At 33.5% G+C, this 21,579-nt stretch overlaps 2 protein-coding genes and 1 pseudogene across 2 annotated transcripts; 2 read left to right on the forward strand and 1 right to left on the reverse strand.

The window, feature by feature from the left end:
• The first annotated feature begins 230 nt into the window (after positions 1-230).
• On the forward strand, positions 231-680 carry LOC120201947 (mediator of RNA polymerase II transcription subunit 28-like). The gene is made up of 2 exons (XM_039202456.1): positions 231-371; positions 463-680. Exons 1-2 carry the CDS (start codon positions 231-233, stop codon positions 595-597), a joined length of 276 nt encoding a protein of 91 aa, XP_039058387.1. The 3' UTR covers positions 598-680.
• A 186-nt stretch (positions 681-866) lies between these two features.
• Positions 867-6,415, reverse strand: LOC120201884 (annotated as a pseudogene).
• Positions 6,416-15,791: 9,376 nt separating this feature from the next.
• On the forward strand, positions 15,792-17,480 carry LOC120201888 (protein TRIGALACTOSYLDIACYLGLYCEROL 1, chloroplastic-like). The gene is made up of 2 exons (XM_039202418.1): positions 15,792-16,394; positions 17,041-17,480. Exons 1-2 carry the CDS (start codon positions 15,948-15,950, stop codon positions 17,452-17,454), a joined length of 861 nt encoding a protein of 286 aa, XP_039058349.1. The 5' UTR covers positions 15,792-15,947; the 3' UTR covers positions 17,455-17,480.
• Positions 17,481-21,579: the final 4,099 nt, after the last annotated feature.

The raw sequence follows: 21,579 nt of genomic DNA on the forward strand, positions 1-21,579 counted from the left end.
GATGTATTAAGGAAGCTTTAGTGTAACTTTCCAAGGATATTTCAACAATCTAAATTCAATACCAGTTATTGACGATATTTTATTTTGATGCTTGGTTCCATATTTTATCACTGTTCAGAATCAAACAGATGTACTTTAATGAATGCATTAACTTACTAACGTAGTACCCAGAAAAGTTCATATAAATTTAGTTAATATAAGCTTTTTGGATCAAATTCTTGTGTTCTAAAATGGTGTTTTTATTTGCAATTGCCATAGTTGATGTGGAGAGGCATGCTAGAGATTTCATGGAGGCTGCCAAGAAGCTTCAGTTATACTTCATTGGCTTGCAACGTGAGGATCAACCAACCAAAGTTGAAATGCTCATAAAAGTAAACCCATCAACTTTTATTGTAGATGATTGCGGTGTATGATTAAGACACTCCAAAGAAGCCCAATTTGACTTGTTTCTTGTTCTAACAGGAGATTGCAACAGTGGAAGAAGAATTGAAAATGAAGTCCGAGATCATCAAGAATCAGGAGAGACTGATTCAAGGATGGAGAAAGGATTTGAGTGACCAACTGGTTAAACACAATACTGAACTGGAGAGAGTATAGCCGAGTAGAATTAAGCATTAATGATATGCTAATCTCTTGGATTATAGTTCGTTTGAGATTGATCCAACCTAGGGTCTAGCTTCACAACCAGTTGTGTTATTGCTTGGTAGTGACAGTTGCATTATATATGCTGCTTGTGTAACTGAAGAAAGTACAATTAATACAATCTCTTTATATATTAAATTTAGTCATTTGATTCATACTTACGTAACCTGATTAGTATCTGCAACAAATGTTAAAATATATAGAATTTAATAATAATTCATAGATTAAAACATAAACATCCGGTAAACAATCTATAGTAACAATCCTGAAGCTCTAGTTAAAGAGAATATGCCACAAAACGACTATTAGACTAAATGGCAATTGCTATCTAATTGACCATCATCCATGGTCCATACACATTGCCTTCTTCTCAAGTTGGATGCAAGAGAAGAGGACTATTTCGGGCTTTCCGTCTACTTCTTTGCATAAGTAATCATCTGGTTTTGCTGCATCTTGAAACCTTGTAGTTCCTGCATCGCAACTGTTGATTGCATCTCGTTTTCATACTCCACAAAGGCAATACCTGGTTTTGTTTCCACCATTCTGACATCCTTTAAACCAGGGTATTGATTGAAGAGCATTTGTAGCATCATTGTGGTTACATCATGAGGAAGATTCTGAATAAACATAATGTTATTTGGTGGCGCGGGAGCTTCTGGAACAATTGGTCTAGCACCCAGGTAGGGTAATTGTGATAGTTGCAGCATTTTGGAGGAAAATGAGAGAGTAATGAGAAATATCTACTCTCTTAACATTCTCCTTTTTCTTGATATGTAACTGATACTAATTTCAAAGTAAAAAATATAACTAGACCTTCAAACAAATAACCATGTTTTTCATTCGATTGCAACTCAAAAGTATCCAATTTTCAACTGTTATGTTGTGCACCATCACGAGTCTCATAGAGTATAATGATATAGAATGGTCAAGTTCACTTAGCATCCGAGATTTCATCAGAGCAAACAAATAGGCCATAAGTTTTCAACACAGCAAAGCAAAGAAAATTCCCATGTAGTTGAATAAAGATGCTCTTGCAGCAACCAAATTCAGCAGCTCAAAAATTATAAATTTGGACAAAGACTGAAATATATAACCTTCTAAATAATCCATACTAACAGAATAATAAAAGTTAATTTCAACCAGGGTTCATATAGAGAGAGAAACGTGGTCAATCCATAATAAGACACTATATTCATATCACTTACAAGAGGTGTTGCACCGTAAGCATCCGCATAACCTGGATTCAAACCTGCTGTTGCTTGATTAGGATCAAGTTGCTATTTCCGTTTCTTCCCTCCTACATTGAGACAACATATACACATCTCAAGCGAAGAACATGAAAGAACAGATAAAAAGGTATGCCACAGTTTAGAATAAGCAACAGGTCAGAGAGAGAGAGAGATAACACGTGTTTAGTACTGAAAGTCTAAAATATAAGCATCGTCAGTTTTACTTCTCCAAAACCTTGATGCTTATCAAAGATACACTAAAGTCTAAAATATAAGCATCTACATGCAGATTCTGAAAAGATTCAACCATAATATCTCAATGGTATGCTATGAAATGCTCTAACAAGGATTTTAATAAACTCAAGCTCAGGGCCGTGGCTAGGTTGTTGGAGGCCCTGAGCAAATTTTTGTAAAGGGGCCCTTAGATATAGAAATTATTTTTCTAAAATAATAAATGACTAATTTCATTAACTTAAAAAAATTCACTTAAATAGTAATTTCAAATCATCAGTTACATCACATCCATAAAAAAATACAAGTTACAAATTCACTTAAAACGTGATACTCGTGTTACATTCTTTAAAACAAAATCATCTATAAAAGTTTCAATATCAACGTCTTCCAAAATTTCACTCTCAATAGATATTAAAGCAAGTCCATTTAGTCTTTCTTGCATCATGGTTGTCCTTAAGTATGACTTGAGCAACTTTAGCTTTGAAAAACTCCTCTCTGCAGAAGCAACAGTAACAGGTATAGTCAATAAAATTATGTATGCAATTGTGACATTTGGAAAGCAATTGAAGCATTTCAAGAACCTTAATATATCCATTGATCCCATCATTTCCTTAGGTAACATCTCTCTAAGCAATTTTAACTCAGTAAAAAGATCATTTCCATGACAATCAGAAAACTCACCTCTCCTAAGAGCATTTTCAAAGTGACTACAACATGATTGGAGTTTAATGTCATCCATTGATTGCAAATTTTCAGAAGTAAACAAAAATCCAAAAACACTCTCATATAATTCATATTGTTCAAACCTCTTTTTCAATGATGAAATACCTTGATCAACAATGTAGATAAAATATTGAATTCTAAATGATTCATCTGGAGATAATGATGTCTCCTCACTATCAACCTCATCAAATTGTCTTTTTTTACGTATTATACGCCTTTGAGGAAAGATAGAGTTGACTCCAATTTCAATGGCTAATTTTTTTGCAAGGTCCATGGCATTTGAAAATCCAACATCTCTATAATTTCTGAAAAAGGAAATCAATCCTTTTATCTCACACATAGCAATATCAATCACCATATTTTCTGACTATAGATATTTGCTAACCTTGTTCACAACAGATAAAATGTCATACCAAATGATTGTAGATAGTAAAAACTCAAAACTACCAAGCTCATTAGTTGCTAAAGATTTTGCTTCACTCTTAGTTTTAGAATCAATAACAACAGTAGCTACTTCAAGTAAGGCTTCCCTTAATTCAACAATTTGAAATCTTATTGCTTTGATATTATCAATTCGACTTTCCCAACGTGTGGCTGACAGTGATTTGGGAGTATACTCTTTCACATAATGTTTTAAAATATCCCACCTCTTTGCTGAACTAGCAAATATAATATATATGCGTTGAACTAATCCAAAAAAATCCCTTGCTTTATTTGAAGTGTTTGCAATGTCACACAAAACCAAATTAAGACTATGACAACCACATGGAGTATAAAAAGCTCTAGGATTCAAATCTAATAGTGTTTTTTGTACACCTTGATGTTTACCTTTCATATTAGACCCATTATCATATCCTTGACCTCTAATATTATCTATATCAAGATCATGAGATTTAAGCACATCTTCTAACACTTTAAAAAGCCCTTGGCCAGTTGTATCATTAACTTGTAAGAACTCGATAAAAAATTCTTCAATTTTAAAAGTATTAGAAGAGCCATCAACACACCTTATAATTAGAGTCATTTGTTCCTGGTGACTAGCATCTGGTGTGCAATCCAACGTCACAGAAAAATATCTAGATTCTTTTATTCTATTGATAATAATAGATCTAATCTTGGAGGAAAGCAAAAGTATCAACTCGTTTTGAATGTCATTACTCAGATAATGGTGATGAATCTTACCACTAGTAATACGCTGAACATGTTCGATCATTACAGGATCAAACTCAGCCAACATTTCTATCAAACCCAAAAAATTTCCATTGCTCTTTTGATATAATCTTCCATTTTCCCCCCGAAATGCTAGGTTATTTTTAGCAAGATACTTCACAATAACAATAATTCTAATAATAACATTTTTCAAATACTCTTTTTCTTTCTTGAATTGTTCTTGAGCAACTTTATCAATTGTTTCATTTTGTTGCAGCCTATGCCTAAGTTCACACCAAGTTGCCATGTTTAGTACATGGTCAATACTTGTTTCATGTTCTGTAAGTCTAGTACTAAGATGCATCCAATTATTATATCCTTCATTTATTAAATTACCTTTCCCAAGACCAGGACCCTTTTTAAAAATCTTACAACAAAAACAAAACACTTTGTCGAGCTCTTTCGAATAAACAAGCCATTCCCTATCACAAGTTTCACCATTCAACAAATATCTTGTATAAAAGGTTGAAGAAAATCTACAAGAAAATTTGTCTTTGGGGCCTTTCACAATGCTCAAGTCTCTTTTGGGGCCATTTACAACCAAAATATCAATTAATTTAGACCCAAGAGAATCCCATTTTCTTGGATCATATATCTCAACATAAACAGATTCATTTTGTTCAACATTGCGGTTAGTATGATCAAAATTATGGTCCATATTTTGTTCAGAATTATGGGAAATATTGGCATTCTCCTTATTAACAACACCATCCACAATTTCCTCTTGTTCAACATTCTCACCATCAACATTAGTTCCATTTAATTCCTGAGAGTGAGAATTAACATCATTTTCCTCTACTACTTGGGTATCCTTTAAAAAAAACTTATCCAAAGCACATTTTTTAGACTGAATTAATTGTTCTACTCTTTTAGTTTTTTGACGCTTTTTATATCCAGATTGATATTTTTGAATCATATTGAACAAAATCAACACAACACAAATAAAAAACAAATCAAAGTGAGATAAGATAGCACCAGAGTTCTGAGTTCAACTTGCAGTCGGCAACTCTCCTCAAATTAACATCATCAAATCTGCAATTTATATACAATAATAAGAACTAAAAAGCACAAAACTTAATTAGTTACAATTACCAATACAACTAAGAAAAAAAGGTTGAACCATTAAATTAAAAAGAAGTAATACCCATCTCTTTAATTTCTCCTGGAAATGGAATATTCAATTTCTCAAAATTGAAATTAGTAAAGAGATTGAATTTGGGAAAATACCTAAGAATTAAGAACGAAGAATCGAAGTCTATGAAATAATAAGAAGGAAACATGCGTTTATAATAAAAAGAAAATATGTATTTTTTCCTTTGTTAAATAATATTATAATTGAAAAGCTGGAAACAAAGCAATTGAAAAGTTGAAAATCACATGCAAAACAGTTAAAAGCTGGAAATCACATGCGTTGAAAAGCTGGAACAATAGCAAAACATTAAATACAGTATTATATTAATCAGCAGTACAGTTGTATTACACCAAATATATTAAAAAGTCGATGTTTTTGTGTTCCCAAACGTCAAATGTTTGTTTTTTTACATCAGTGTTTTGGGACCCCTATTTTTGTGGGGCCCTGCGCCGTCGCGCAATATGCGCCGGCTCTGCCACGCCTCTGCTCAAGCTTCGAGATCCAAGTAATAGTAGAGGAAATAACTTATTACCAACAACAAAAACATCAACGATACTGATCGAACCAAACCATATACAACAAGAAAAAGTTACTTGCTCAACTTTTAACATTTTCAACTGAATATAAGAGGCAATGCAGAACGTACCCTTTTCTTCATGCCTCTTTCGCTTCTCTCGAGGTACAAAGGTGCCATATGCTTTTGCAATTATATCTGATTTAGTCTTTACATATTGTATTCTCTGTAAACATTTAAACATTGCTTTTGTTAGTTAGTAATATTAGTAGCAAATACTATGCCCCTTATGCAGATAGAGAACATGGTTGATATTTAAAATATCCATAAAATTCGCCTATATCTTCATAATATACTTCCTATTATTCAGAAACAAGGAAAAACAATTGACATATTAAAAGCGGAGCTTGGAAACTTGTTGCAGTATCCATCAATGACAGAAACAAGGAACCAATTGCAAAAATACATATACCATCTCCTTGTCATAAAAGGGAAAGCCCTGCATTCGCCTAAGAGCCTTGGTAGCGGAGCTAACATCCTCGAAAATAACCTAAGCTTGACATTTGTGTTTCAGCGTCTTCAATGCTAACACATCCAGTATCTTTCTGAATTGTGAGAACACAGCGTGCAACGACTTCTTCAACTCTGCAATCATCACTCGAGAAAAAAAAGAAATCAAGGAAAAGAAAATGATGTAAGCATTTTTAAGGGGGATTTGGAGAGTTGAAATACGTACGGATCATAACCGAACCACTGTTCCTGGTAGGAATTTGGCCCAGAGTTTCATTCATTGAAATTAAAAGTTAGCAAGACTCTGCAGATTTGAAACTTAAGCGACTCGGACCGAGAAACATACGTTAACGGGGAGAAGAAAGGGAGTGGAGAAGAAATCTTACCAGGAATCTCACTGGGAAATGATGAATTTTTTGCAGCACGATAACAACCTTATCAAAATCACAAAAATAAACAAATGAAACACACCACAGATGAAGCAAATGAAACAATCATGCACTAAAAGTGAGGGTATTTCAAGAGTTTCCCACAAAAGAAAAAAAACGATTTAATTAAAATTAGAACGACAGAAATAGAAGAAAGCACATGCAAAATGATAGAGGGAAACAGAGAAGGAAGATAATGTACCTTTACAATGTGTTTGAATGAAGGTAAGCAGAGAGAAAGCAAAGGATGAATCTCACTGAAAAATGATGAATTTTTCGCAGCACGGGGGAGAAGAAGATATCGTGCAGAGGCAAGCTGGAAAGAGGGGTATTTTAGCCCTTATCATGGGGATAAAATAAAACCTATCACATATATGGGAATAACATTCCTAAGAATAAAACACCAAAATGTCCTGTTGGTATTGTAACATTACCTTCACTTGGGAATCATACCCCAACCAAACATGTGTATCCTTCATCAGGAAACAAATATGCCTGCTGGGAATGTTAAATTCCTTGATTCAAACGGGCAGTTAGATTTAATATATGTTGAAAATATTTTGATGTTTCAATATAACAAATTAAATTAAAAGAATTTTAATTTTGAAAATGATTTTTCTAAGCATATTCGATATATTAAATCGAATATCAAAATATTACTCAAAGTATTTCAAAGTTCATTTTTAAATCCTTACTAAAGTGTAAAACTAAGTTTTAATCTTAAAATAATTTCAAAACAATTTTACAAAGTATTTTGAACCGTTTCAAAGCCAAAAATTACAGTTTGTCCAGAGGGAACCGATTCCCCCCAATGGGGTACTGATTCCCCCCTGAATAGTTTGGCTCCGAGAAATTCCAGTATGCTCGGAGGGAACCGATTCCCCCAAGGGGGTATCGATTCCCCCCACTGTTCAACAGTCGAATATTTGAATTTTACACTTAGGGAACCGATTCCCCATGAGGGGGTACCGATTCCCCCCACGCTCCAAGCAGAAATATTAATTGTTTTCACACTTAAACGGCTCCAATAACTTCATTAATGATCCCCAACGTTCAGAAGTGATTCAAGGTTTATTTAAGCAAGCTTAGAAGCCATTGATCAATAACAAGAAATATCAAGCAACTAGAATCAAGAGAGAATCAAAGAGAAAGCATCAAACCTCAAGTTTGATCATTTCAAGCCTATTTTTCATTCAATATTCATTTTGCTTTCAAGAACACTTATTGTGCTCAATTATATTTATTCTTGAGTGTTCTTTCTTTGTTCTAGAATTGTGCAAACATCTTACCTTGTGAGGTTTTTCTTGTAAGTTTGCAAAATTTGTAATCTTCTCTTTGAGAAAGAGTGTTCTCAAGAATTGGGGTATAATTCTTGAGGGTGTTGTACGGTTATCTCTTTGGCCTCAAAAGAAAGAACAAATTAGTGAATTTGTTGGAAAATCCTTAGTGTGGATAGCTAAGGTAGTGGACGTAGACTTTGATTGAGAAAGTCGAACCACTCTAAATCGTTGTGCAATTAATTTTAATTTTCTGCAAAAGCTTCCAAAAAATTTTAATTGCCAATTCACCCCCTCTTGGTTGATTCCGTCAATCGATTAACTCAATAATTGGCATCAAAGCCTAACTCATTTGAAGGTTTGATCGCCTCTTGAGTCGATTCAGGAAGAGTTACATCGATAATCAAAGTCATCAATGGCCTCTACTTTAAACTTCGACTCCGGTCTCGATTCGATGCCCGTCAACAAGCCTCCTTTCTTCAATAGGGCTAACTATGCCTATTGGAAAAATAGGATGATGTACTTCATTCAAGCAAGTGACATGGGAGCATGGAATGCCGTAGAAGAAGGATACATCAAGCCTCTCACTCATCCAAGATTGTGGAGTGAATGAGAGACAAGAATGTTCCAGCTCAACTCCAAAACCATCCATACCATATTTTGTGCTCTTGGACCAGATGAATGCGGAAGAGTTTCATCTTTTACAACCGCCAAAGAAATATGGGACAAACTTCAAGTCACTCATGAAGGTACCGATGAGGTAAAGAAATATAAAATTAGTATTCTAACGCATAATTATGAAAATTTCAGGATGAAACCAAATGAAGATATCAAAGCTATGACAGATATATTTTCAACGATTGGCAATGGTCTCAAATCATATGGAGAGATCATTTCAAATGAAAAGCTTGTGAGGAAGTTAGTCTACTCCCTTCCAAAATCGTGGCAATCAAAGAAGACGACAATCATCGAGTCTAAGGACCTAACGTCCTTAACTCTTGAAGAAATAATTGGTTCCCTTCTCACTCATGAAATGATGCTTGAAGATGAAGTGGACCTCGATAATATTGACGAGACACCAAAGGAGAAGGAGAAGAAGAAAAATATTGGAGTTGCTCTCAAATCCACAAAAGATGAGAGTGATTCAAATGACGATGATGATGACGAGGAAATGGCATTATTTGCCAAACGATTAAGAAAGTTGATGATGCCCAACCGAGAAAGAAAATTCAAACGTCATGAAGGCTTCAAAACTGAATCGAAGGAGAAAGTCCCGATCATTTTATATGAATGCAAAAAGCCAGGGCATGTCAAATATGATTGCCCACAATTGAAGAAAAATGGTCAATCTAAAAAGAAGCACAAGGCTCATGTAGCTACATGGAGTGATGAAGAAGGTTCCGATGAAGAGGAACAAGAAGTTGCAAACTTGTGCTTGATGGCTATCGGGAAAGATTCTAAGGTAACCTCTAACTTATTTGATTTGGATGAATTATCTTATGATGAGTTATTAGAGGATTATAATGGGTTGACTTCGGATTATAAGACTCTATTTTCAAAATACAAAAATGATATTTCAAAATTGAAAAACGAAAATAGTCTTATATTCAAGACCAACAATGAGCTTGAAAGTAAGATCAAAGAATTGCAAATCAAAATTAATGATTTTAAAAAGAAAAATATTGATTTGCATAACTTACTTTCAAAAGTTCATGATGATCATCAAAAGAAGATTGATGATCTTAAAACTTCTTTTAATAAGGTTGGAACAAAAAGTTTTGAAAAAGGTGAGAATTCAAAATCAAACTTTGTTAAGAAAAGTTTTAGAAGCTACAATCATAGAAGTCCTCAACGAACCTTGAATGGTAAAATTATTATGAGTATATGGGTTCCTAAAGAATTCATTACTACTAAAGATAAGGATGTCCTTCATAAATGGATACCAAAGGGGACAAGGATTTTAGAAACTAATGAATATGGACCCAAAAGAATTTGGGTACCAAAAATTAGAAATTAATCTATGTTTGTAGAAAAAGGAGCATTGCTACAAGGCACGGGAAACAAATCCAAATTCATGGTACCTTGATAGTGGATGCTCGAGACACATGACCGGAGACAAAAGCCGGTTCATAGAGCTTAACGCCAAAAATGGAGGCGAAGTGACTTTTGGTGATAATTCAAAAGGTCACATTGAATGTATTGGTACTATAGGTAATATCTCTTCCATACAAATTAAAAATGTGTTATATGTGAATGAATTAAAGCATAATCTATTGAGTATTAGTCAATTATGCGATAAGAGATTCAATGTCATGTTTGAAATTAATGGTTGTAAAGTCATTGACATTGCATCTAATCGGGTTATGCTTGTTGGTTATAGAATAGGAAACATATACATGGTGCATTTATATTCTATTAATATAACTAATTTGTGCCTAGTTGCTAAGGATGAGCATGATAGTTGGTTATGGCATAGGAGACTAGGACATGATAGCATGAGTGTTTTCCAACAGCTAATTCAAGGAGACTTAATAAGAGGGCTGCCTAAACTAAAATTTGATAATGATAAAATCTGTGATGCTTGTGCTAAAGGAAAACAAAAGCGAGTTTCTTTTAAATCCATTAATAATGTATCAAGTAGTAGAGTATTACAATTGATCCTTATAGATCTTTTTGGGCCAACTAGGACTACTAGCTTGGGTGGAAAACAATATGCATTTGTCTTGGTAGATGACTATTCTAGATATACTTGGGTTCTATTTTTAAGTACTAAAGATGAAGCATTATAACATTTCATCACATTTTCAAAAATAATCCAAAATGAAAAAGGTTACTCTATAACTAGTGTTAGGAGTGATCATGGCACTGAATTTGAAAATCTTGGATTTATTGAGTTTTGTAATTCTAATGGTATTAGCCATAATTTTTCAGCACCTAGAACCCCTCAACAAAATAGAGTTGTTGAGAGGAAAAATCGAACTTTAGAAGAAATGGCTAGAACCATGCTTTGTGAAAATAATTTGCCAAAATATTTTTTGGGCGGAAGCCACAAATACCGCTTGTTATGTTGTAAATCGAGTAATGATTAGGCCAATTTTAAAGAAAAACTCCATATGAAATTTTCAAAAATAAAAAGCCTAACATTAGCTATTTTCATCCTTTTGGATGTAAATGTTTTGTTTTGAACAACGGTAAAGAAAACCTTGGCAAATTTGATGCTAAAAGTGATGAAGGAGTTTTTCTGGGTTATTTTTTAAATTCTAAAGCTTAATGAGTATTTAATAAAAACACTTTAGTTGTAGAAGAGTCTATACATGTTGTTTTCGATGATAATCTCCTTCTGAGGAAGGATTCTTGTGTTAATGATGATGTAGGTATTATAAATACAAATGACGTTAGACATGACGTTGGAGAATCATCATCAAAGGAAGAAACGAAAGATGAGGAAACTCATGATCCTCTCGAGAATCCAACCATTGAAGAAAGGGAAGTATCTTATCCAAGAGAGTACAACTATGTCAAGGATGGTGAGATTATAGGTGATCCATCCAAAGGGGTAACAACTCGATCTTCTCTTAAAAATATTTGTAATTATGTTGCATTTATTTCATGCATAGAGCCTAAGAATATTAAAGAAGCATTAAATGATGAACATTGGATTATGGCTATGCAAGAAGAGTTAAATCAATTTGAGAGAAGTAAAGTATAGACATTAGTTGAAAGGCCTAGTAATAAATCTACTGTAGGTACTAGATGGGTATTTAGGAATAAGCTTGATGAGAGTGGTAATATAGTGAGAAACAAGGCTAGACTTGTTGCTCAAGGGTATACTCAAGAAGAGGGCATAGACTATGATGAAACATACGCTCCCGTAGCTAGGATGGAAGCAATTAGAATGTTATTAGCATTTGCATGTTTTCATGAATTTAAATTATATCAAATGGATGTTAAAAGTGCATTTTTAAATGGTTTTATAAAATAAGAAGTGTATGTGGAACAACCTCCGGGTTTTGAAGATTCAAAATTCCCGGATCATGTTCTTAAATTGACAAAAGCACTTTATGGTTTAAAACAAACTTCTAGAGCTTGGTATGAAAGATTGTCAAACTTTTTAATTGAAAAATATTTTTCAAAAGGGAAGGTTGACACTACATTGTTTTTAAAGCATAAAGGTAAAGATTTATTAGTAGTTCAGATTTATTAGTAGTTCAGATTTATGTTGATGATATAATATTTGGTTCTACTAATGATGTTCTTTGCCAAGAATTTTCTAAGCTAATGCAAAGCGAATTCGAAATGAGCATGATGGGGGAGCTCTCATTTTTCTTGGGACTCCAAATCAAGCAAAAAAAAGATGACATCTTCATCAATCAAGCTAAGTACGTCAAAGATATGCTCAATAAATTTGGACTGGAAAATGGCAAGCCTCATGACACTCCAATGAGCTCTTCAACAAAGCTTGACTTAAATGAAGGAGGTAAATGTGTAGATGTTAAATTATATAGGTCAATGATTGGATCTTTACTTTATCTAACTGCAAGTAGACCAGACATTATATTTAGTGTCTGCTTATGTGCTAGATTTCAATCATGCCCTAAAGAATCACATTTACTAGCTGTTAAGAGAATCTTTAGATACCTTAAGGACACTCCTAGTTTAGGACTTTGGTATCCTCGAGACTCTAGCTTTAGCTTGTATGCTTTTTCTGATGCGGATTATGGAGGATGCAAATTAGATAGGAAAAGCACCTCCGGTACTTGCCAATTCCTTGGAAATATGTTGATTTCTTGGTTTTCAAAGAAACAAAATTGTGTTGCATTATCTACCACTGAAGCGGAATACATTTCAGCTGGTAGTTGTTATGCACAAGTTTTATGGATGAAACAACAAATTTTTGATTATGGAGTTGAAGTAGGTACTATTCCTATTAAGTGTTACAATACTAGTTCTATTTGTCTCACTAAAAATCCCATCCAACACTCTAGAACTAAGCACATTGAAATTAGACATCACTTCATTAGAGACCATGTCGCTAAGGAAGATGTAGTTCTAGAATTTGTTGATACTTTGCACCAATTAGCGGATATTTTTACTAAACCATGTCCAATCCAAAACGTGCAAGGTTATCATCTAGTCGCTCAAACCGTCAATCCAATCCACCTCCAAATCCTTCACCTATCCCTCCAATTCCTAATCCTAATCACATTGATCCAAATTTGACTATCCAAAACTTGTGCTTCAATCATCCTGGTCCTAGAAATCATCGTTTTTGGTATTATCAATATTTTGACTCTTACAAAATCAGGGAAGAACGTATCCCATCTCTTCAGGCTATGATTGATATCAATTTTAGATATCTTCATCTCCTACGAGAGTGGAAATTTGATAAACTTTGTAACCTTGAACCTCAAGTTTTTCATCAACTTGTTCGTATCTTTTATTCTAATGTCGTGTGTATTAAAAATCAAGCTGAAACCAAAACAATAGCAGTTCGTTCTTATCTTCTAGGACAATACTTTCATCTTGATTCAGCTTACATTGCTAATACATTAGGATTAAATAATGATGGTTTATCTAATGAAAAACAAATTTTAGGTTCTCATTATAAAAGAAGGGATAATGCGAGTGTCTTAGATCTTCATGACCGTTTTCTTCATCTAATGATCACTTGGTGGTTTCGACCATCCGGAGGTCGTTACTATACTCTTCGTGCTTTAGATATTTTGTGGTTACATTGTTTCCAAAATAATCTTAAAATAAATCTTCTTGAGATTATTTTTGCTGAAATTGTTGAAACCGTAAACCAAGTTCCAAATAAGAAACTTTGTTCTTCTCTAGTTTACGGTTGTATTCTTAGTAATATCTTTTCTATAGCCGGGCTTAGAGTTGGTCTTGATGCCTCTTTTCCCCTAAAGAAACAAATCAATCTCCTTTCCTTAACGAGATCGGGATGGATTAAGGATAAACAAAGTGGTGAATGGGTTCGAAGCACTGAGAATACTCCAGGAGCTAGTTCTTCACAAGCTCCACCGGTAGCTGACGACGATCCTGATCTTGAACAATTAATGCGAGATATCGATGAAGCCGAAGATGAGCCTGAGCAGCTCGAGGAGAAAGCACAACAAACGAATCAAATGCCTCCATATTTTCAATCTTTTATGGAGACATTCGATTTCTGATATGCTACCATAGATTCGCGTTTTACTTCTATAGAGTCTCATTTATCCACAATGGGAGCTCAACAATTGGAAATTCTCCGGGAGATGCGCACAAACAACTCTTCTATGAATGAACTCATTGATGAACTCTCACATGAGATGGCCACTATGCGAGCTCATTTTCCTCCTCCCGATCCTCCTACGGATGCTTGATTTTGTGTTTTGCTTTAGTACTTTGAACTTAAAGCTTATTGTTTAAACATTTTGAATGTTTTTGGATTGTTTTACTTTTGTTGTTGGATATTTGAAATTATTTGATGGATTATGGATGTTTGAACTTATATTTCTATATATTTGGTTTGGTTAAACTTATTCATTATTGCATCATTTTCATCATGTTAGATATATGACCAATTTTGCCATATCACATTGTTTATGAATATTGATTATGAAACTAATGGCTAACGTTTCTCTTGATTATGTTCTTAGCAGCTTAAGCTATATTTATAATCAATTTTCAAAACATTGTTTAAATTCTTTTAAAATGATTTTTTGATTTAACAAAAAGGGGGAGAAGTGTTAAATGTTTTAAAGGAGAGAAGTGTTAAAGTAAGGGGAGTAGTATTTTTCAAAATCAAAATTCATTTTGAAATTAGAAAATCTTAAAATGTTTTGTTATATCAAAAAGGGGGAGATTGTTGAAAACATTTTGATGTTTCGATATAATAAATTAAATTAAAAGAATTTTAATTTTGAAAATGATTTTTCTAAGCATATTCGATATATTAAATCGAATATCAAAATATTACTCAAAGTATTTCAAAGTTCATTTTTAAATCCTTACTAAAGTGTAAAATTAAGTTTTAATCTTAAAATAATTTCAAAACAATTTTACAAAGTATTTCGAACCGTTTCAAAGCCAAAAATTACAGTTTTTCCAGAGGGAAGCGATTCCCCCTGAATGGTTTGGCTCCGAGAAATTCCAGTATGCTCGGAGGGAACCGATTCCCCCCAGGGGTATCGATTCCCCCCACTGTTCAACGGTCGAATATTTGAATTTTACACTTAGGGAACCAGTTCCCCATGAGGAGGTACCGATTCCCCATGCTCCAAGCAGAAATATTAATTGTTTTCACACTTAAACGGCTCCAATAACTTTATTAATGATCCCCAATGTTCAAAAATGATTCAAGGTGTATTTAAGCAAGCTTAGAAGCCATTGATCAATAACAAGAAATATCAAGCAACTAGAATCAAGAGAGAATCAAAGAGAAAGCATCAAACCTCAAGTTTGAGCATTTCAAGCGTATTTTTCATTCAATATTCATTTTGCTTTCAAGAACACTTATTGTGCTCAATTATATTTATTCTTGAGTGTTATTTCTTTGTTCTAAAATTGTGTAAACATTTTACCTTGTGAGGTTTTTCTTGTAAGTTTGCGAAATTTGTAATCTTCTCTTCGAGAAAGAGTGTTCTCAAGAATTGGGGTATAATTCTTGAGGGTGTTATAAGGTTATCTCTTTGACCTCAAAATAAAGAACAAATTAGTGAATTTGTTGGAAAATCCTGAGTGTGGATAGCTAAGGTAGTGGACGTAGACTTTGATTGAGAAAGTCAAACCACTCTAAATCGCTGTGCAATTAATTTCAATTTTCTGCAAAAGCTTCCACAAAATTTTAATTGTCAATTCACTCCCCTCTTGGCCGATTCCGTCAATCGATTAACTCAACAATATCTTTAAACATATTGATTGTAGAAGGATCTCTAACTCATCCGATGGGTGGATGAAACTCGGAGGTTTGAATTCAAGTAAACTTCTCTTCAATGAAGAGGTCATCATCTTAGATTTCTGACACCGTTCTGCAAAACTAGATTGTTTGTGATTTCCAACATGGATGATGGCCATGCATATGCCCCTGCACTAGAAGAAGACATCAATACAAACCACGCACCCTCTTCGGAACCCGAAACAATCTTTAACAAATGGTCTCCTCCAAGTTACTTATGGAGAGGATTATCTGTTCTTGTCCTTGCCGGACAGGTTATTATTCGGATTCTGAAGGGTAAAGTCCACTGGAGGAATGCCCTCCAACAACTGGAGAGAGTTGGACCTAAATCAGTCAGGGTTTGTCTTCTAACCGCGGCATTCGTTGGCATGGCCTTCACTATTCAATTTGTTAGAGAATTTACCCGATTGGGTTTGAACCGATCAGTTGGTGGTGTCTTGTCCTTAGCATTCTCGAGGGAACTAAGTCATGTGGTAACATTTATCGGGCGTATTGGAAGTGTATTTGCTGCAGAACTAGGAACAATGCAGGTCTCTGAGCAAACAGAAACACTGAGGGTGCGTTTGGTTCACAGAATGTAAGATTACTAATGGGGAATAAAAGATTAACAGAGAATGTTGTATTTTGTGTTTGGTTGGTTTAACAGGAATGTAAGATTACCGTATTTGGTTAAAGGAATAAAAGATTATTGGAATGTATATTTGACCAAATTGTCCTTATTATATATTTGTTTTTTTAACAAGTTGGAAAATATTTATATATTTTCTTTAAAAAATTTAAATTCATAAAATTTATATAATTTTTTACAAATTTGAAAATATAAAAAATATTTAATGAAAGGGTAAAATTTTATTTTAACCCTCGAACTTCATATAAAATTTTAATTATAGATTTTTTTTGTAAATCTAAAATAGTTTAAGGATAAATTTATAATTTAACCTTTGTAAAATTTTTATTATTCAATGACAAAATAAGGATATTTTTTAAAGAAAAAAAAATTAAGGGCATTTTAGTCCAAAACACCGGTAATCTAACAATACCTAAGGAAAGGAAGGTAATGACATTCCCGGTAATATACCCCAAAAAATCCACTATTAGTAATGTAAGATTACCGAGAATGACATTCCTGGCCAACCAAACGGGGGAATGTGGATTTCATTCCCATGAGAATCTTACATTCCCCCAACCATACATACCCTGAGAGTTCTTGGATCAAACCCTGTTGATTATTTGGTAACACCTAGAGTTATTGCTTCCTCTTTAGCTTTACCTTTCTTGACTCTGATGTGTTTCACAGTAGGGATGGCATCAAGTGCCATACTGGCCGATAGTGTTTATGGGATTTGCATTAATATAATCTTAGATTCGGCTCAAAGGGCTCTTCGAGCATGGGATATAATTAGTGCAATGATTAAGTCTCAGCTTTTTGGCATGATAATATCTATTGTCAGCTGTGCTTGGGGGGTAACCACCATGGGAGGAGCCAAAGGTGTGGGCGAGTCAACAACATCAGCTGTGGTTATTTCTCTTGTTGGTATTTTCATGGCTGATTTCGCACTATCATATTGCTTCTTCCAAGGAGCAGGAAATTCATTGAAGGACTGTGTATAACCAGGCCGGCCTCTTTGTCAGCATCAAAATCTTCATAGCTTCTTTGCTGTTGTTTAATGGATGGAACCTACCGAGACATATAACGCTAAGTGAATCATAGGCTCTTTATAAGTCGTGCAATCTTTGGCTAGTTTGTCCCTCTGTGGTATGTTACCCGGTCTTAGGTGTGAGTATCGGATCTGAGCATGCATCCGACATGGTAGGTTCAATTGTTTTTGATGTTTTCTTTCATGTAGTGGAGGGTCCTTGGAAAGTTTATATTTTCTACTTTTATCTGGGTATATGTCGGATATGGATACTTCAAATGAAAATTGAGCGTAGGAGCAGTAGTGTTTGACTGCTGAAATCCTAAGTGGTACACATTCGTAAACAATGGTACTCTCAAATTTAATTAAACTTTATAGAAGAAATGGAAAAGAAAAATATTCATAGGTGGGATTTGAAGTTTCCATAAATAGAAGCTGCCTTACCATAGATTACTCTCTTGATTTTAGCGTCCTCCCTTTCTTATATCTTAATTCACTTCCATTCTTTCTTATATCACATGCAATCTCCATATAGTTTCCCAATTCAGTTTTATTTTTGTTTTTACCTGGAGGTAAAAAAATATAGAGAAAGTCACCAACGCTGTTATTGTTTCTATTGTTTTTTTGCTTTATGTTGCTTTGCTTGTATTATTCAGCTCAAACTTATGTTAACCGTGGAGTCCCCATGTTAGTTCGAAGCAAAGTTTCCCAGAATTTTCCCACCCTGGAAAATAAGTTTCAGGGCCAGAAAATTGTTGGGGAAAGAGGGAATCCATGTTCAGGTTAATACACATATGTTCATCATCTTCCAAGTAGATTCAGCTGAATTTGATAAGAGATTGTAAAATGCTTAGCGAATAGTGCGATGTGTGCTCATCAATGTTGAATTCAGGGTTTGGTCCTAAGATTCAAACCCCACCAGGTGTTTTATTTTATATGAGTTGGTTTGAAAAGAACCATTTCTCGGTTTTGTAGATTTATTACTGTTGATTTAGTCGTATTATGTTTATTTTTGTGTATGATCTTATTATTTGGTCACAAAAATAAATATTGTGAGGGATAATAAATCTGATTACTTTGCTGGGATTTGCAAGATAAAAAATGGTGAGGAAATTTACTGTGATTTGAATTTGTAAAAACAACGGTTTGCAATGGAAAGGGTTGGTTGGTAGCGGGTTTCGTTGAAAGTGGGTGGTTCACCAATGATGATGAGGGTCGACGATAACAGTAAAAGATTTTAGATTAGAAATTTTGAAGGTATGTACCGCCCTAAATTCAATGTATTAACACTATGCTTAAAGTTTCACATTTGACCCAAGAGTGACCTAAATATCCATAAAATAAAAATTTCGTTAACTTAAAACCTAAAAAAAACATTTAAGATAAAATACAAAACATTTGACAGTTGAAATTGTTAGTATACAAAATGTGGAGCTCCAACTCTTTTATGATCCATAAAATATATAAAGCAGTTCAAAATATATAATCAGACATCAGACTAAATACATATATACAACCCCAAGTATACATGATATGTACATGCCCTATGATAAAATTTAGAACTGTACTCTGGTAGTTGAGATGTTGGAATTCTTCAGTGATGGTGATCCTTGGATCTATTATCAGCTATCGAAATCCTGAAAATGGTAACCAACTAAAGTGTGGGCTACAAGAGCCCAATTATAACACACATAACCCATATAATTATACCTATACAGATTATAGACGTCACCTGAATTTCTAAAAAAAATTCCAATTCAAAAGTGATTGAAAATTTATTTTCTTAAAATAGTACTGATAATATAAAAATACCATATCACATCAAACTATCACATACTATTTAAAACATATATTAATATGGATTTATGCTATCCATATTGAAACAGAGTAAAAAAGTTTAGTTTGTCATTACAAACCAGTTGCAAAATAATTTAACAGGGCAATTAGGACATTGATAAGTACATGCCACTAACTAAGTCAAAATCGCATCATAGGATGTCTTATTGATATTGTAGTGTATTCCTGGATGCTCGGAGTGTCCTGTACTCTTTACTCTATTCTTGGCTTTTTACCTACGCATGAAAATCATCACACACTAAGTATATACTTAGTGAGGCAATTAAAAACAATAAACAGTGCAATACAACTTATGCATGAAATTTAATGTGATAAACAAATGCCATAAGATCATGTTACATGCATATCCAATATTTTACCATGATCAAAATAATATAACTGAATAAAAAATTTCTTACCAATATACTTTCCATTTATTCGATAAGCTCGTAAGCTTATTTGCATGATTACCATTTATTAACCAATAAACCATAAACCATAAACAATAGCCCAATATAAAACCCTGAGGACCCTGGGTATTCGAGTAAAATACCTGCACCGTAGTGCTAAACATGCACTAAGCTTATGTCATAGTGCTAATCCGGATATGACACATAAGGTAGTATCCATCTTCCAGCACTTAGTGCCCTTACACACTATAGTGCTATTATAAACCTACAATTGCTATACTCTATGGCATGCCAATTATAATCTGTCCCTCAATGACTTAACCTTAGGCAGTTCATACCCGAAATAACATTCATAGTAAAATAGCACATTATCCCTGATCAATGCATTATAATTTCACAATGTGGCATATCAATGTCATATTGAAGTTATAAAAATAACATAATATCATGCTGATATAAACAAGGTCGACTTATTGCAAGTCTTCCTGATGATGTATAAAACATCTATGTACATGATATATAAAACATCTATGTACATTATCATGAATGTATTGCACTCACCTTGACACTTTATATATTCCAAAATATGTGCCTCACTATGATTCACAATAAACCCTTTTATACTTGACTTGCTTCTATCACAAATTAATTACGATCTGTATAAATCACAAATTCATAACGATACATATGTTAGTATTGTACTAACATAAACACATCCCAAAACAACATCCATAATATACTTGAAGCTTATTTTCTACCAAAATATTTAACACTTAATAATTCCTTTTAACATTGGCACCAACTTTTTCAATTTACACAAAATGGTCCTTCACCATTTTATCACTTACATTCTTAATACCAAAAATTCCAACATTGAAATTATTATCATTCAAATGCTTTTACAAAGGTACAATTACATTTAAGTACCCCAACTATGCGAATGTTGTACTTAAATCACAAATCTTTTCAAACTTCCAAAATAGTCATATTTCACATCTAAACACTCGTTTAAATTCCAAAGCAACACTTTTCCAGCATAGTGCATCAACTATTAAACAATTATACAACCATTCACAACTTTTCCAAAATTACCGAATTGGTTCCCCAATTTTTCAAAAATTATAAAATGGTCCTCGAATTTTTTTAAGGCTTGTAGTAAACTTCCTACGTCATTTCCAGACCTTATATAAATTTTCCATAATTTTTCACTCAAATACATCATAGTCGAATTCTTTATCCTTTAAAAACTATATTTTCATGATTTTGCTCGATTTTGATTCAATTCAAGCATGAAATCAACTTTCAATCAACCTTATAACATCTCTACAATCAAATCCCTAATAAAATCCCATCAGAAGACAAAGTTCTACAATTTCCTCTTTTGGTCGAATTTTAAAGAATAATTTCTAGAAAGATTGAACATGTTTTAACTATCAATCAATCTTGAAAATGAATCTACAACCCCTAAATCATCAAGATTTATCATCAATTTCATGAATCCTGTCATGAACATAAACCCTTAGATTTGGGCTCTTTGAATTCCAACAAGATTAGAAAGAAATATTGGTACCAAATGATAACGTTTTTCACATAGATCACTTATCTATTTCACGACATAACTCGAATTCCAGAAGAATTGGCTCAAAAATTGAAAACAAAATGTTTTCTTACCTTTGGGAGGAGCTCACGTCTTTGTTGGAGAAGGTGAAGAAATTTATATGATAATTCTTCATCTTTCTTTATTAATAATGAATAAAAAATTCATTAAATGTTAAATTACCACTTTACCCTTGAAATTAAAATATATATACTAACTTACCCAAAATGAACTTGATATTGACATTTATACCATG

Source organism: Hibiscus syriacus, unplaced genomic scaffold (genome assembly GCF_006381635.1).
Source record: "Hibiscus syriacus cultivar Baekdansim isolate YM2019G1 unplaced genomic scaffold, ASM638163v2 tig00008013_pilon, whole genome shotgun sequence".
Taxonomy (NCBI): Eukaryota; Viridiplantae; Streptophyta; class Magnoliopsida; order Malvales; family Malvaceae; genus Hibiscus; species Hibiscus syriacus.